The sequence below is a fragment of the Centroberyx affinis genome, unplaced genomic scaffold, assembly GCF_046629955.1.
Source record: "Centroberyx affinis isolate AG114_WGS23_722 - 3 ecotype Tasmania unplaced genomic scaffold, CSIRO-AGI_Caff_v1 ptg002148l_1, whole genome shotgun sequence".
Taxonomy (NCBI): Eukaryota; Metazoa; Chordata; class Actinopteri; order Beryciformes; family Berycidae; genus Centroberyx; species Centroberyx affinis.
In genome coordinates, this window is record NW_027280465.1 from 439,102 (window position 1) to 454,066 (window position 14,965).

Sequence of the window (14,965 nt, forward strand, 5' to 3'; positions counted from 1 at the left end):
TGGTAGTCTGTGCATCTCTTCCTGGTCATGGGAAAAGAGGCTCGCTTAAACTCTCGGAAACCCCAAACCACGCTCTCACTTTCATCGAGGGAAAAAGTCAAGCTTTCTTGACTCAAAATTATGCAATTATGCATATAACTCGTTAATTATTTGCATCAATCCTTTGTATGTGCACGGGTTTGTGTGTGTGTGTGTGGTGTGGGGGGTGGAGTGGGGGGTGTTGCAAATTCACTATGACAAAATGCTGTAATGTCTCATCTAACTCTCATTTTTACGGGCTTGGCCTGTTCTGCATGTCTTACAACCACTCATCTCTGAATCTACATGAGGTTCAGTAAATGTTATTAGCCCTTAAAATCAATAGCAAATAAATAAATAAAAAAATCTAAAATAATCACCTCTATGTATTCCAATGACTTGGCAATTAACGCAAGACAGCTTCATGTAGTAACTTAACGACAGTCATTTACAAGTGTTCTGTCTTAAAGGGGAAATGCCATTAAAGTCACTATGATCTTTGCTAAATAATACTAAAATAGAGTTCACAACTTTGTGACGCATTTGCACAAAGGTATTTTTTCCTAACATATCACAACACATAACATGTAATGTCTCTAAGGGAGGCAAGATAAAACAATGGGTCCGACATGATCTGAGATTCTACCTGCAGTTGCTAAGCAACATCCACCTCCAACCTCTCAATCTGTTCCATTGGTCAGCAGGAAAAACGCACAAGGCGCCCCATTGGCTAAGAGAAAGTTAATAAACTTTAGCCAAGACCTGCCTCCCTGTGTGCGCACACACACACTCACACACACACAATGAAGAGATTCTTGTGAATGAGAGCATGAGAGGGTGTCAGTGCTTGCGCAGTACAGTGCTGATATATGCATTGAGCTCCTGAGCTAAAAATAAAGATCACACTGAATGCTGTGCCACTGAAAGTTGCAAGACTGAATTCAAAGTGACAAGTCTAGTTCTCTCCAGACAGAGCAACGAGGTCCCACCCTCACCGTAGTTCTAGGAGGTATTTTTTGACATTCATTTTTAGTACAGGATTTTAATAAAAGCCTGTTCCAAGTGATTCTTCACATTTGATCAGTCTAAAAATGCAACAGAAGAATGTCTAGAATATCTTTCAAATACAGTTTGAAACTGTTGTACAAGATGAAATAAAGTCTAGGGTGCACGATTTTCCTAGACCTTTTTTTAAGTCATCTTAAATCTAAAATGTTAATGTGAATGTTAATTTTGACCGACTGACCCCCCTTTCCCCCTTGACGTCTGCGTTCTATTGAGTGGTGAAAAAATCATCCAGAATAAGTATACAATTTACATTTTTTGTTATTGAACATTGTATCAATTTCTTGCACAAGGGGTTCACTTTTTTTCCCTAATGGCACATCAAATGGTTGCTTTTTAGACGGGTAGATAATGAAAAGTGAAGTTTTTGTGTTATCTGTCATATCGTGTCATTCCTAGGACAGGCCAATTTTTCTTGCCATTGTACTTTTCACCTACCATAAAGCCCCTCCTATGGCAGTTATTTATAGTCAGAACAGCTTGTAACCCAAACCCCATTGCAAACCCCATTCAAACTCAACATCAATAACACAAAGAGCAGATATTAAATTTAGGAGTGGATTTATTCATTGTAAAAACAGCCACAGATACAGTTACAAGCATGGTTTTATTACAAAATACCTATAATACCATGTTATTATCTGTACAGGAAAAAAAAAAGAAAAAAAAGAAAAGAAATTAAATTCCTAAAATGTAAACAGCTCAATGTACTACATTTTCAGTTGATGCAAACCTCCATCTGAGGTCCAGCAGTCAACATCTGATATTAGCTGCCCTGGGGATCTGTGGTCGCCTATCAAACTGAACATTGTTTCAAAGAATAAGTTTAAATGAAAAACATAAATCAACAGGACATATTGTTTTTTTCTTGGCTTTACTATGTACATCAGTATTTCTTAAATCTAGATCGGAATCTAAATGATAGGCCCAGGAGAGATTAAAATGGGTGTCCAAAATATCTTTAACAAACAAACAAAACAAAAAATAAAAACAAATAACTCCCCTATACATTATAAATATAAACGCAGTTGGTAATGTATCCCCAAGTCACTGCAGTGTAAAGTTGAATAAAAGAACATAAGAGAATACGGTGGAGTTTTTATTACATCAGCCTTTTGTTTAGAGAAACCTACACAACAGCCCGAAAATTTGTTTTTTTGGTTGTGTGGAACAACATTTAGAAAAGATGAACATGGAGAGAAAACATTGGAAAATGACAATGTCCAAAAACACAAAACATCCTGATGTGGCTTCACATCCTCCTGGCCACTCGCTTGAGTTGCTGGGATGTTTTATAGAAAATGGACTTGGACTTTTGAGCTTCAAGGAGGTTGAGATTACCTTCAGAAACGCTCCTCACAACTCTTCTGGGTTTGTTCTCCTCTGAACCTAAGGACAGACAGCAGATAAGGAATAGTATCAAGAGTGATGAATAGACCAATAGATCTTTCAATTTTGGATAGCTCTAAACAAATGCATGTAAAAATTCATGAGTACAGTTCCAAGGACGCTTGGGAACAACAAACCGAGAATTCTTAAGGTTTAAATTGTTAAAATGAAAACTTATGAACCCTGATTATACGCCATCTAAAACAGCATCATCTGCCTGCTAGCTCTGCCTATTGCAGTTGGCTGCAAGTCACAATGATCAATCATAATTTTTTCCCCCTATTTAATACTAATAACGCATAGTGACATTCAAGAGATTTTCACTATTCTCTCCTCAAGCCTATTCAGGAAAACCCAATGCTACCGCTGTATCTCAAAAATTCATACAGCCACATATAATGTTAAAAAAATAAAAATAAAAAGCATGAGTCTGTCAGGGACATGTTTATATCAGGGACAATACTGTATTTGGAGTCAAACAAGACATGCAGGACAAACTCAGTTATTCTGGTGGCACTTATAACACTTTAACAGCTGGGTATGCTAATGTTTGCTGTAGGTGGTGCAAAACAAAATGATGAAAGAGATGCTGGTTTGTATAAATGAAAATTTCACCGTTTCACAGTTTCCACTGGCTATGAGTGAAAATGTGTGTTGGCTGTTGTGTGTTGATACTTACCAGTAAAATGATGCACTCTCAGTGGTTTCCGGGCCGCTGGAGGCTCTTGCTTCACACGCTTAGGTGCTGAAAGACCCAGTGCCCCCTCTTCTCTTGTGCTGTTTGAGTGAAGGATAGGGAAAATAAGATTAATCAAACCCACAGTCAGAAGTTCCACAATTTCTATGATTGGATTAACCTCTAATAACACTAATTAACCAAGTTGTTTTGGTGAAAGTTGTGTACAGCTGCAGCTCCAGCACAAATAGCCCTAGATGTATCCAAGCAATGTGCGTATCCACTGCCAGTATAAAAATAAGATGATAGGGATATGGGAAACTTCAATGGCAACTTACCGGTTTAATTTACGCTTTCCTTGTGCAGCTGATGTCATGGCCATGTAGGGTGGTTTGGCACGTCTCATGTCTAGTAAAGATGGAATCTGCAGTCTATGGAGCATGAGTTCATGTTAGCATGGCATGTCCTCTGTTTGGATTAACAGACTCCACATGTGAACAATTTAAGACATTGGAGATGAGAGCAGTACAAGCAATCTATATTCCCCATTGTATTCAAATCAGACAATTCAATAAATAACAATGCCAATACCAGTTGACAGATATTTTTCATTTCACAGAAATTTGGAGCTATATTGCAAAAGCTGTGTGTGGAAGTTTCTTCACCTTCAATCTTTGATGCTTCATTTCGACAGAAGTGCATTCAGAAATTTGGATATGCAAGTTTTGTTGTCTCTCAGATAACTTTGAAGCAACATTTTTGTCATTGTACCTCCAGGTATGAAATGTGCAAATTAGTGTTTTGGGCTGGGTTTTCCTGTTTTTAAACTCTCCTGCATATTGCCTAGACTGATGCTGATGCATATTGACAAAATCACATCACCTTGACTTTAGTATCTTTACATTGGCTACCTGTTAGTTTCAGAATTGATTTTAAGATTTTACTGATCACATTTAAGACAAGGAAGGGTCTGGCACCAAGCTATATCACAGACCTTGTAACCCTATATGAACCAGATTGTAGCCTGAGGACCTTGGGCAGGTCCCTATTGGCTGGTCCAAAATGTAGATTACTGATCTTAGTGATTCCAAAAATACCTAATACCAAGAATACCTACACTGTTTGTACGCAAGTCTTGCATTTAAAACTTACCCTAAAGTCCTTTAATGCTAGTGTTTGAAATTGTCCCTGGGTAGTTTTAGTTGTCATCCATACTGTGTGTCTTTTAATAAACCCTTCAGTTGCTTTGCATCTTTCAGTGGGCAGCCTGAGGGATGTATTTCAGGACCTTTTTTATAGACCCTTTAATTGCTTTGTTGAGAGAAACTGTTGTTAGTTCCCTCTGTGAGCAACATTTGTTTGTTGTTTGTTGTAACAGGAAACATCATTTTAGAAATATGACGCTGACTGAGTTCACAATTTAGAGTTCAACAGGTATTTGCAGAGACAAATTGTTTAACATTTTGATGTTTTGATGCTTTAAGAATACTATGTTTGATTCAAAACCTGAAGCAGTATGGATCAAACTGACTTTGATTCATCATGCTCTTGTTACAGAGCTTGGCGTCTTGCCAAGATAGGCATGGACGACATAAAGAGTTTTTTCTCCCTACCAAATTCTCAAGGGACTTCAAGGGAAAAATAGTTGGCTTTCAATTCCAGTTAACACTTTAAGAGAATTCTGATTTATAACATTCATAATGCCTGAATAAAAGCTTCACGACAGCCAATTGACACACCCCTGATTAAGGATTCACAAAAAACATATGGGTCTCCACAGTCTCTGTTACCCACCTTAGCCTTTGATTCTTATTCTCTTATCTGGACTTGTACTCACATTTTAATAAATTAGCTGCTACTAGCCTATCGGCTAATGTTAGCCAGCTGTAACACAATAACTAGCTTGATAGCTGACTAGTTATAGGCAATGAAACAACACTGGGCTGTTAGATAATTTAGCTACTTAACCCATGCACAACTCTTTCAAATGCATTCATAAACGGTAAGCTAGCTTGTCAGACATTAACAGTTTTAGGTAAAATCAATGCTTTCTACATGAGATATCCAGCTGATTGTGCTGAAGTTCAGAGAAGAGTATGAGAGTTACATGGACAACTCAGTAATACAAAGTGTGTGTGTAACAAACAGCAGTCAATGTTAGAAAAACGGTTCACAACAAAACGGTTCATGGTTAAACTTGAAAATCAGCTACGTCTTATTACTAACTTTAAATAAGTATACTATAATGCACATCTTAAAGGATAAGTTTGTTGATTTTGGACCTATATATGATTTGTCTCTTACATACCTGTGGTACTTGGACCAGCAGACAATAGCTCCGTTGCTAGCCTCTTGCTGCTAACAAGCAGTCCAAACGGGGTATGTCAAAATAACTTCAAAAAAGCCATTTGTAGGCTCCACAGGGGAGTTGAGAGTAAACAGAAAAGTTGCAAGTACATAAATTAAAATTTGTTCTGATTTCACGACACAGTTTTGCCATTATGTACACTTTAACTAATCAGGAAATTACAGAACAATTTTTCTCTGCCATAGCACAGACTGCTGTGGGGTGAAAGTGCGCTACTGGCGGCGGGATCTAGTTTTGCAGACGGTCAGGTCAGATTGTAAATTGCACATGGAGCTGGGCAGAGTTTGGTAGAAGACTATACACTTAGTGAAAATGGTGCGATGCTGCTGGTTTCTAGGCTGTGAATATAATTACACCAGTTGGTCTCCATATAATTTTCACAGACTGCCATTTTTGTTTGTTAGAGTTATTCTGACAAACCCCGTTTGGACTTCTTGTTACCAGCAAGAGGCCTAACAATGGGAGCTCATTGTTTCAACGGACAGCTGACTCAGAAACCAATATTGTCTGTGGGTCCAAGTAAGAGACTAATCATATATAGGTCCAAAATTGCTGAACGTATCCTTTGACAGCAAAAGGGAAATTTTCGCACCTTTTGGTGGGACTTTGCTTCCAGTCGTTGGCCCTGGGAGGATGGAGTGGTTGGCTGGGAATTGAGAGGTGCGTGGACTTTGATGCTTGACAGGGGCTGCCAGTGTGTATTATGATGGTTGCATTAGCCGCTGTTTGATCATCATTGTCTTGAATTTCAAAGGTCATGTTGGGATCGTTGGTTGCGGAGGGGCAGAGTGGCAGGGTCAAAGCAGTCTTTTGAACAGGTTCTGGAGTGCACTGGAGTGGGAACATGCCATCCTCAAAGACTTGTGGTTGGGTGATGGTCCTGGGGCTTTGTGGTGGCAATGACACAGACAGATTCCTCCTGGTTGGCTTCTTGGAAGGGGCTTCCTGTATCACATCTGTCTTATCTCCTCTACCTGAAAAGCCAACAATCATTAACAGTTAATAATAAACTAAAACAATGCAATGTTATCATAATGTGAGCTTCAACCAGAAACACAAAACAAAATTGTCATCTAAGCTTATTTTAATGTCATTCAACAAAGAATTGGGTGAATAGAGTACATTAAGTTTGACTAAATGCAGTTTCACATGTGCATTTACCCCTCAGAATTGTTACTGTTTTATTGTAGAAGCCAAAAATTATGCTCTTTTATCAGTTTGTACCTTTTTGCCTGCAGTTAAAGCTGCAACAGAAATAAAGGGACAGTCCAACAATAATGGGAAATCTAACAATATTTAAACTATTAAAACTTGTGTGACTATAAGAACTCATTGTGAAAAACTTTAGGGGTTAATTGATGATTATTTATTGATACATCTGTCTATTTATGTGACCTAATAACATTACAGATGGGGTTCCAATTGGACATAGAACGGGAAATGGCCCCCAAAATTTCTGTACACACTTCCTTTAATAAAATATTGGAAGTGGAACTTTGTATTTGTACATTGGTATGTTATTTAAACTGTAGCCAACCCCTGTTTGCACGTCAGTGTGAAAGGTATACTGACAAAAATGGCTTTGCTGTATTTCTTTGCATTGGCTAAAATGGTAAATACAGAGCAAAATATCTGGCCAAAGATCTGGGCATTCACCAATTTGTATTGTATACAACACTTTATATTTTCATTTGGGGCTATTTTTGTAGTCACCGTCAAATTGATACATGCACCCTGCCAAACATTTTAGCAGTGATGAGTCTAGCTGTGGTAGAGGCTGCTTGCTGAAACAGTGACCCTAAAAACCCACCTATGTTCAATAGAAAAGCTCCAAAACCCACCTTTCAGTAATGGATCAAACTAACATTAAAACTGTAGCGATTGTTTGCCTGTGCATCACAGCAGGTTTGCTTATCAATTAGGGCTGAACAATTAATCAAAATTTTATCGAAATCGCAATATGGCCTACTGCAATTTTCAAATCGCAGGTGGCGCAATATTTGTTAAAGGCGAAATGTATGTCAAAATACCATTTTAAATTAAATATTGTCGTGCTGCAGAGATGTCCTGGCCTACACATCATATTCTACAGACTTAAGAAAACATCTTTGTTTGGTACAGATCCCCGCAAAAATCACACCATAATCATTTTAATACATTTTTCAATGAAAATTAGAATAATGATGTAAAAATTATCATTCCCTCTAATATTGCAAATCATATCGCAATTGCAATATCAGTCAAAATAATCGCAATTAGATATTTTTTCAAAATCGTTCAGCCCTATTATCAATTGATTAAAACAAACAAACAAATAAAAAGAAACTGGCTGTCCAGGTAAAGTACCAGCTAACTAGAGTTACAGATGTAACTATGGTTCTACAAGTTCTGGACTGGATATCATCTGTGTCATGCACATGTAGGTTGACTTTATACTAGCGATGCACATTTTCCAAAAAAATCTTAATCAATTTGCACTCAAGTTAACGATCAAATATCAATAGGTTTAGGGTTAGCCTAAGCCTAACCAGCCCGCACTGCAAAAAGCAGTTTAATTCTCTAATCCCCATTACAGTTCAGGTGTGCAGGGTCGTATGCCACCAATTCAATGACCTTATTAGCTTGGCAGATAGACAAACAAAGAAATGCTGTCTTGAGAGCCACATCTTCTTTGACTGCCCTAAGGGGTAAAAAAAAAACAACCCCAAAACAAACAAACAAAAAAATTGCAACCATGCAGACCAAGGTAGAGGTTGATCTATTGCCATCCAGCAGAGACTGCAGGAGCTCGCGATATTATGGGCACCAAGCAGCTCTCGGGACTTCATTATTTGCCCTACACAACTCCGAAAATAATTCCCATCTGTTCACACAGAGCCACCTGGTAGAAGGCAGAAGAAGTTTAAAAATGGTCTGAACCACAGCCTAGTCAGTCCATCAGAAGCTGGTACAGCCTCTCAGAGGCCAAACGTACAGTTGCAGGCGGCCTGAGTTTGGATGCCAGATGTGACCCTCTAGTTGTGACAGCAGGTCCTGCCTCCTGGGGAGGCACCATGGTTTTAAATGGAGGAGAATATGTTGTACGGTTTCCCATACAACATATTCTGGCCATTATGAGGCCATATACATGGCCATTTCGAGGCAACCAACAATCTGTGGTTGCCTTGTTGGACCCCGTGTAATGTCATCAATATTAGAGGGATGCGTGGGAAGGCAAAGATGAGGTAGTCTGGTCAGGGATGGGCCAGCACAGCCTGTCCAAGTGGACTGGTTGTTTCAGACTAGATACACAAATGCGATATATAATATATGCAATATCCATTTATATCCGATCGCAGTTGGCCCAGTGGTTAAGGCAGGACTGCAAAGCACAAGGTTGTGAGTTCAAATCACAGACCTACCATCACTAAGTCATGAATAGGCAACTATCAAAAAACAGTCAATGCTATCATGGTGATGTATATGATAATACATACAAGTTTCATTAAAGAGTGAACCAACACTAAAACGCATAGGGCGGAAAACTCTCTAAACTCTCTATGGGTTGAAACTGTCAATCATGTTGCACTTCTGGTTTTTCGCATCATCTGTCAAAGGCAAAATACCTGATTTGACATCACTGATTAGGCCACATCCACACTAATAAGTTTTCGTTTTAAAACGGCGTTTTAAAACGAAAACGGCGTTTTAAAACGAAAACGATCTCCGTCCACACGAGCGTTTCAGAAATAATCTCCATCCATACTAACACGCCTGAAAACGCATATCACATGACCATTCACGTACACTGGGCATGCGCGTGCCGGTGTAAACAGGAAGCAGATTGTCTACTCTGCGGTTGGTTGCAGAAAATACTACGGAGGAAGAACAGCAATGGCGAAAAGTACGACCAGAGATTTCTTTGCTTGGACCGATGACGAGGTGGAACTGCTACTGAAAGTAACACATGGCTGATGTCGTTTGTTTTCTTTCAGAAAAGGGTCGTGACGAATCAGGGAAGGACACGTCGTGACTGATAAGACCCAATCAGGAAGCGAACGCGGGTGTCTGCGTCATCGTTTTCAAAAGTCTCCGTTTCCGCCCGTCCAGACTAAAATGCAATCCCGGAGTTTTCGAACTAAAACGGTGTCAGCAGCGTTTTCAAAAGTCTCTGTTTTAGGGGTCTGAAAACGCTGGTGTGTGTGGTGTGGTGCGCTGTAAAGAGCGTTTGCTTGCGCCTAAAAGAAAGTTTTGAAGTTTGCCCCTAAGTTTAGATTCAAACATCTTGAATTAATAAAATAATAATAAGCTACCATCAGGAGTCTCTTAATGATGGTTATGGAACAAAAAAACACTGTATTAGGTAGCCTACTCTGAGCTTCACTCTTGCAACTCCGAGCAGTTCTGTGGAAGAGACAGAAAAATCATCCAGGTCAAAGTAGCGCCATGCGTACTTTGTGTACTGCTGTCAGCCATGGCTTTTTTGATAGTTAGACAAAACTGTCAGAGAGCCGTGAGGAGATAGGCCTATGTCAGCCGGATTGCGCTAGCTTCGAATTTAATATCTCCTGCTGCAAAAGGAACTACCTACCCATAACCAACATGACGAAAAAATAAACACTGAATTTTATGCCTACCAAAAGATTTTTGAGAATTTTTTGGTAATTGTTTATGGTTTGTTTAACCAGTACTCCTTAACGCCAACAGGGCAAACCTACGGAGTCAAATTTCTCTGTTGCACTTGGCAAGATTAACTATTCTTCTTCTAACTCTTATACGTGACTTCATATCATTACACAGTATGATATTGATATAACTTGAGATTCATATAAATTATTACTAAGGAAAGCATAAAACCTGATAGATATAACCTCAAAATCATAAGGATAAACCTAAAAAATTGTAAATCTTGAATTAAAACTGATCGATGAATACTAAATGGTGGTTTTACAATGCATTTGAAAATTAACTTGTGCATGTTGTATAACAGAATGGGGTCAACTCAAAATAACTGCATTATGACGACGATCAGACCCATGGCATTCCCCTGATGGAGCTGGATGTAAATATTAATACTGCTAAGTGTTTATTTTGACATATTTAATTGTACTCACTTTTTTGCCTCATTGTCCATTATTTTAAATTCCCTATCTCTTAATAAGAATAAAAAATAACAAAAAAAAAGGTAAAAAGATAACACAACACTAAGTGAAGGACCAATGTGAAATCAATTTCCTAATAAAATAAAAACAAAAAAGGTGTGAGGACAACAAATGCATAGATGATTAATTGATCTATACATTACCCTGAATAGCAGAATGCAATATTTAACAAATTTGAGTCAGAGTTCAGACAGCACAGCAGGATGAGACGACAGTGATAAATAGCCCTTTTCTGTGGCAGAGGAGTTGTCCCTAGCAATAAATGGCAGCAGAGTTCCTTCAATCACATATTTTTGGCTTGTAGGGGATTAATACATGCATGAGTTGCTATTTCTGGTGGAGGCTGCACTGAATTAGGGTCGCCTGGTTGCTGCTGCCTGTTTTTTATAGTGCGCCTTTTCTGGTTGGTGGAGCAGGGGAGTTTACGTCTGTTGACGTTTTTCCCTGCCCTGCTGTGGATCTGCATTTTCATGAATGAAGCTCAAGAGGGATTGGGAGGGTTAGATGCTAGACAGACAGAGAACAACAAATAGACAAAAGCGGAAGGTGGGAGGGGAAAAAAAAGCTAGAGTTGAAACAAAAGCCAGGCTAACAGACATTTGGAGCAAAAAGGACAGCAATAATCTTGGAAGAAAAAAGTAGAGGAGAGAGACAGCGTGGGGTAGAAAATGGAACGAGAGAGCCAAGAGGAAAAAGAACAGCACAAAGGGGAGGGAGGGACAGAGAGAACTGAATTGAAAATCAAGCGCATAGCCATAGATGTAGGTGTGGACATATTCCAATCAACTTTGGGGACTGTTGAAATGTCCCTTCCAATATTTCTGATTACTCTGAGTGATTTACTATTAATATCCATTCCACAAAGAGTTAATGCTCTTTCAAAATCCCAGCCCTCTCCAAAAACGATCAAATATGATTGGCATAGCAAGCTGCAGGGTGGAGCTATCTCTCATAACATGCTGCAGTGGCTAACATGAAGAGCCGAGGATGCAGTGAGGGATTGACGGAAATGACAGAAATAAACAGCGTCAGGACAGGGTCAGCACAGTTGTTTGACAGAATGCTAAAAACCTTTTACATTTATGCACTGATTTTTACAATGACAAATACATTACACATTAAAATGTCTGTGGTATTTCAACTCTAGATAGCTTGCAATCTGTTCGTACTTAGTGCTATTTAGGATAGCTGGTAACACTGCACACCTTTTACAGGGCTGTACACCAAAGGCTGGAACTATTGTGTGTGTGCTTGTGTGTATGCATATGAGATGTAGCTCTAGAGTAAGATTAAGATGAACACATCTTTTCAAAAATGCAGGTGTGAGTCAGCGAATACATAATTGACAATGAGTGGCACACATTTTATTAGGCAGATGAAACAATGTGGCTAGATTATTCCAATAGTGGGAGGGCAGATAGTGGCATAGAACAACAGATTTTTTAATTAAAAGGATGAAAGAGCTGGATTAATTATGCGGCTTGATGCTATATATTAGGCATATAATACAATAGTATAGTATTGTACATTATTCTTTGAGGTGCATTGCAATAGTTATAATGTAGCTGATTCAGAGTTGAACTTTGTGAAATACTTGACATTTGAACGTGTAATTTTATGCTAGTGTGCTTTCCCTTCAAATCTTCCTTGCAGCATGCATGCTAGTACCAGTTGCCATCAGATCAAAGGGGCCAATGACAGGGTGCCTTTCATTATTGCCTTGTAATAATTAAAGGAAACATCCAACGTAAAACATATTGGTGATGTACCTGCATTTCTGGGCCCATTTTGTTGTTTGATGGTGCATTTTTTTTTATTCCTGCAGCTGACTAGCCAAATGTAGATGACGTGATACAACGTTGAGATATTTGTGGCGCAGATCCAATGGAGTTAAATAGCAGAAAATCTTAGAAGGGGCAGAGATACCACCTTCTCCACCAGCATCAATCAGACAAAATACATAACTTCATAATCTCAAGTGTTTCTAAAGGGAAACATGGGGAGGCAACTTCTCTGCATTCGTCGCATGTGAGAAAGAGAAACAGGGATGTTGTTGAGAAAGGAAGGTACAATGAAGAGTAAAGAATAATAATTGACCGGAAATAAGCAACGGGACTCAAATAAGACTCACTTAACCTGCTCAGCTACCCAACAGAAAACAAACAATGATAACATCCAGGAGTGGCTCTGCAATACTAACTGTTCTGAAGCTCAGTCAGAGTGATGGGCCAGACTAACCAGACAGAAAGTAGGTGTGAAAGGGGCAAAACCTTCAACATAAAATTCCTTATTAAAGTTGTCATATTACAACAGTGTTTCCCACACATCCAGGTTTTACCTGGATGGATCGCCGAGGTATATTAACAGCTGCCAGGTAGATTAGACCCCACTTAAAACACTGTTCCCCATACACAGGCTTATCAGTGGTGCACCACGACAATATCGGCACAGCTGCCAGAAAATAAAAAGTTGGTCAATGTATAGAAATTGATCTATATCGATTTCGCATCCAGTTATGTACCAGAGCCTAATCTGGCAAGGCTGGGGCGCTCACTCAGCTGTTCCCTGTAAACACATCACTTGTGTGAGACAGACCTGCCAAACGGACAAGGCCGCAGTCTGACCTAAAACAAGATAGCTGTGTCCAGTGTGGAGAGTCTGACAAAAACTTGACATTGACTTGATAAAAGAAGGTTTGTCAACTGTTATTTCGTATTGCACAGGCCAGTAGACCAGTAGCACTGTCCCCAATCTGACAGACTCCTGCAGAACTACTGCTCACATTCCGACAGAATTCTACAATTTGCTACAAATCATGTATTTATAACGGTGTTTGTAAACTGCAACTGACACTTGTTAATCTGAGATGTGTAAAACTGCCCAACACTCAGAGTTAGGAGTGTAACGGTTAACACTCAGATCATGGTTTGGTACGATACACGGTACAGGGTTCACGGTTCGACACAACAATATTTTTAACAAAGTTTAAATGGAAACAAATTATGACTAGAAGATTCTTTCCTTACTGCTTAGACATAAAATGTCAAAAAAAACAATATTTTCAACTTGATGTTTAACCTATTCCTACAGTTTCTTTTATAATGGTTTCTTTCTTTGTTATATATTTTTCAGTGCAAAAAAGCAAATAATGGAATCTGTTGAATAAAATAAATCAGCTTTTAACAGCGGATGCTTGTCTAAATGACACAAATTGTAAATAATAAAATGTCTAAACAAGGATGTCCTCTTAACAATTAAGTGCAAATGTCTGAACATGGTTGATCTAACATTCTCCAAACACCTTAGTTGGCCAGGCAGGCCACAACACTTAAACTTAAATTAAAACAACAAATATGTTCAGACACTGATTTTCTAACCTAGGAGGACATGATTTATTTTTTTTCACCTTTGACAGTTAGCTACGTACACACTGCCAGAATTTGGTAGTGACAACCGAATTTATGAATGAGAGTAGATTTGCATACAGTATGTCTGGTTCACACTGAAGCAGAGCGGAGTAAAATGACCACTGTGTCTGTACGGGTAACAGGAGTCACTCCACTCCTCAGACCTCGCGATGGTTGTAAATAATGTCTGTACCCATAGTAACATTTACCTCAGACCAATATGGCGGCTACCATTGCCTGTGTTTTCAGTTTACACACCAGTAACCAGAGGCGTCAATTTATCCATAAGATCTTAATAAACTGCCACTGACAGCGGCGTCATATTCTCTTTTTCCACCGCATGGACTTGATACATTCAACTGCAACATTTGGGCCGGGCCAAGACCGCAGAACTGGTGGAGCAACCGTAATGTTGAGGAAACAGACTGGATAGAAAATTTGAGAATGTCTCACAACACTTCCCTCCGTCTCTTTCAAAATAATGATGATAATGTTACATAACGTAACGAGTGTATTCTGATTTCCTGTTGCACGCTACACACCTGGTTCATCTATTTATTTATTTTTTTATTTGAATTTTATTTGATAGGGACGATGCAATTTAACATAGTTCCAATACAGAGCATGAAACTGATGTGCTGCACAGAGTTTATAGCTATTGCTAATTTTCAACTCTTGTCCCTAGTTGGGCTTTTACATGTACAGTGTAATTAAAATATACAGCTTTCAGTATCATAAAACCACAATACACTACAGATATGGAAATACAATAAAATACACACACCACAATACACATACCACAATACATCAATACACCATACACCAATAGTAATTTAGAGTACAATTAGCTAAAAATGAGTACAGCTCTGGTTTGCTTTTAGCCAGCACTTAACCTTTGTTG

The 14,965-nt window shown here is 38.8% G+C and overlaps 1 protein-coding gene across 1 annotated transcript in view; it reads right to left on the reverse strand.

Moving 5' to 3' along the window:
* Nucleotides 1-1,644: 1,644 nt before the first annotated feature.
* Nucleotides 1,645-14,965, reverse strand: part of kif18a (kinesin family member 18A) — a 30,758-nt gene continuing 17,437 nt past the window's right edge. Inside the window, exons 13-16 of the mRNA XM_071531899.1 lie at nucleotides 6,109-6,490; nucleotides 3,487-3,579; nucleotides 3,152-3,249; nucleotides 1,645-2,472 (exon numbers count right to left, since the gene is read on the reverse strand). Of these exons, the coding sequence (XP_071388000.1) occupies nucleotides 2,336-2,472; nucleotides 3,152-3,249; nucleotides 3,487-3,579; nucleotides 6,109-6,490 (710 nt within the window). The 3' untranslated portion in view covers nucleotides 1,645-2,335. The remainder of the gene's footprint in view (nucleotides 2,473-3,151; nucleotides 3,250-3,486; nucleotides 3,580-6,108; nucleotides 6,491-14,965) is intronic.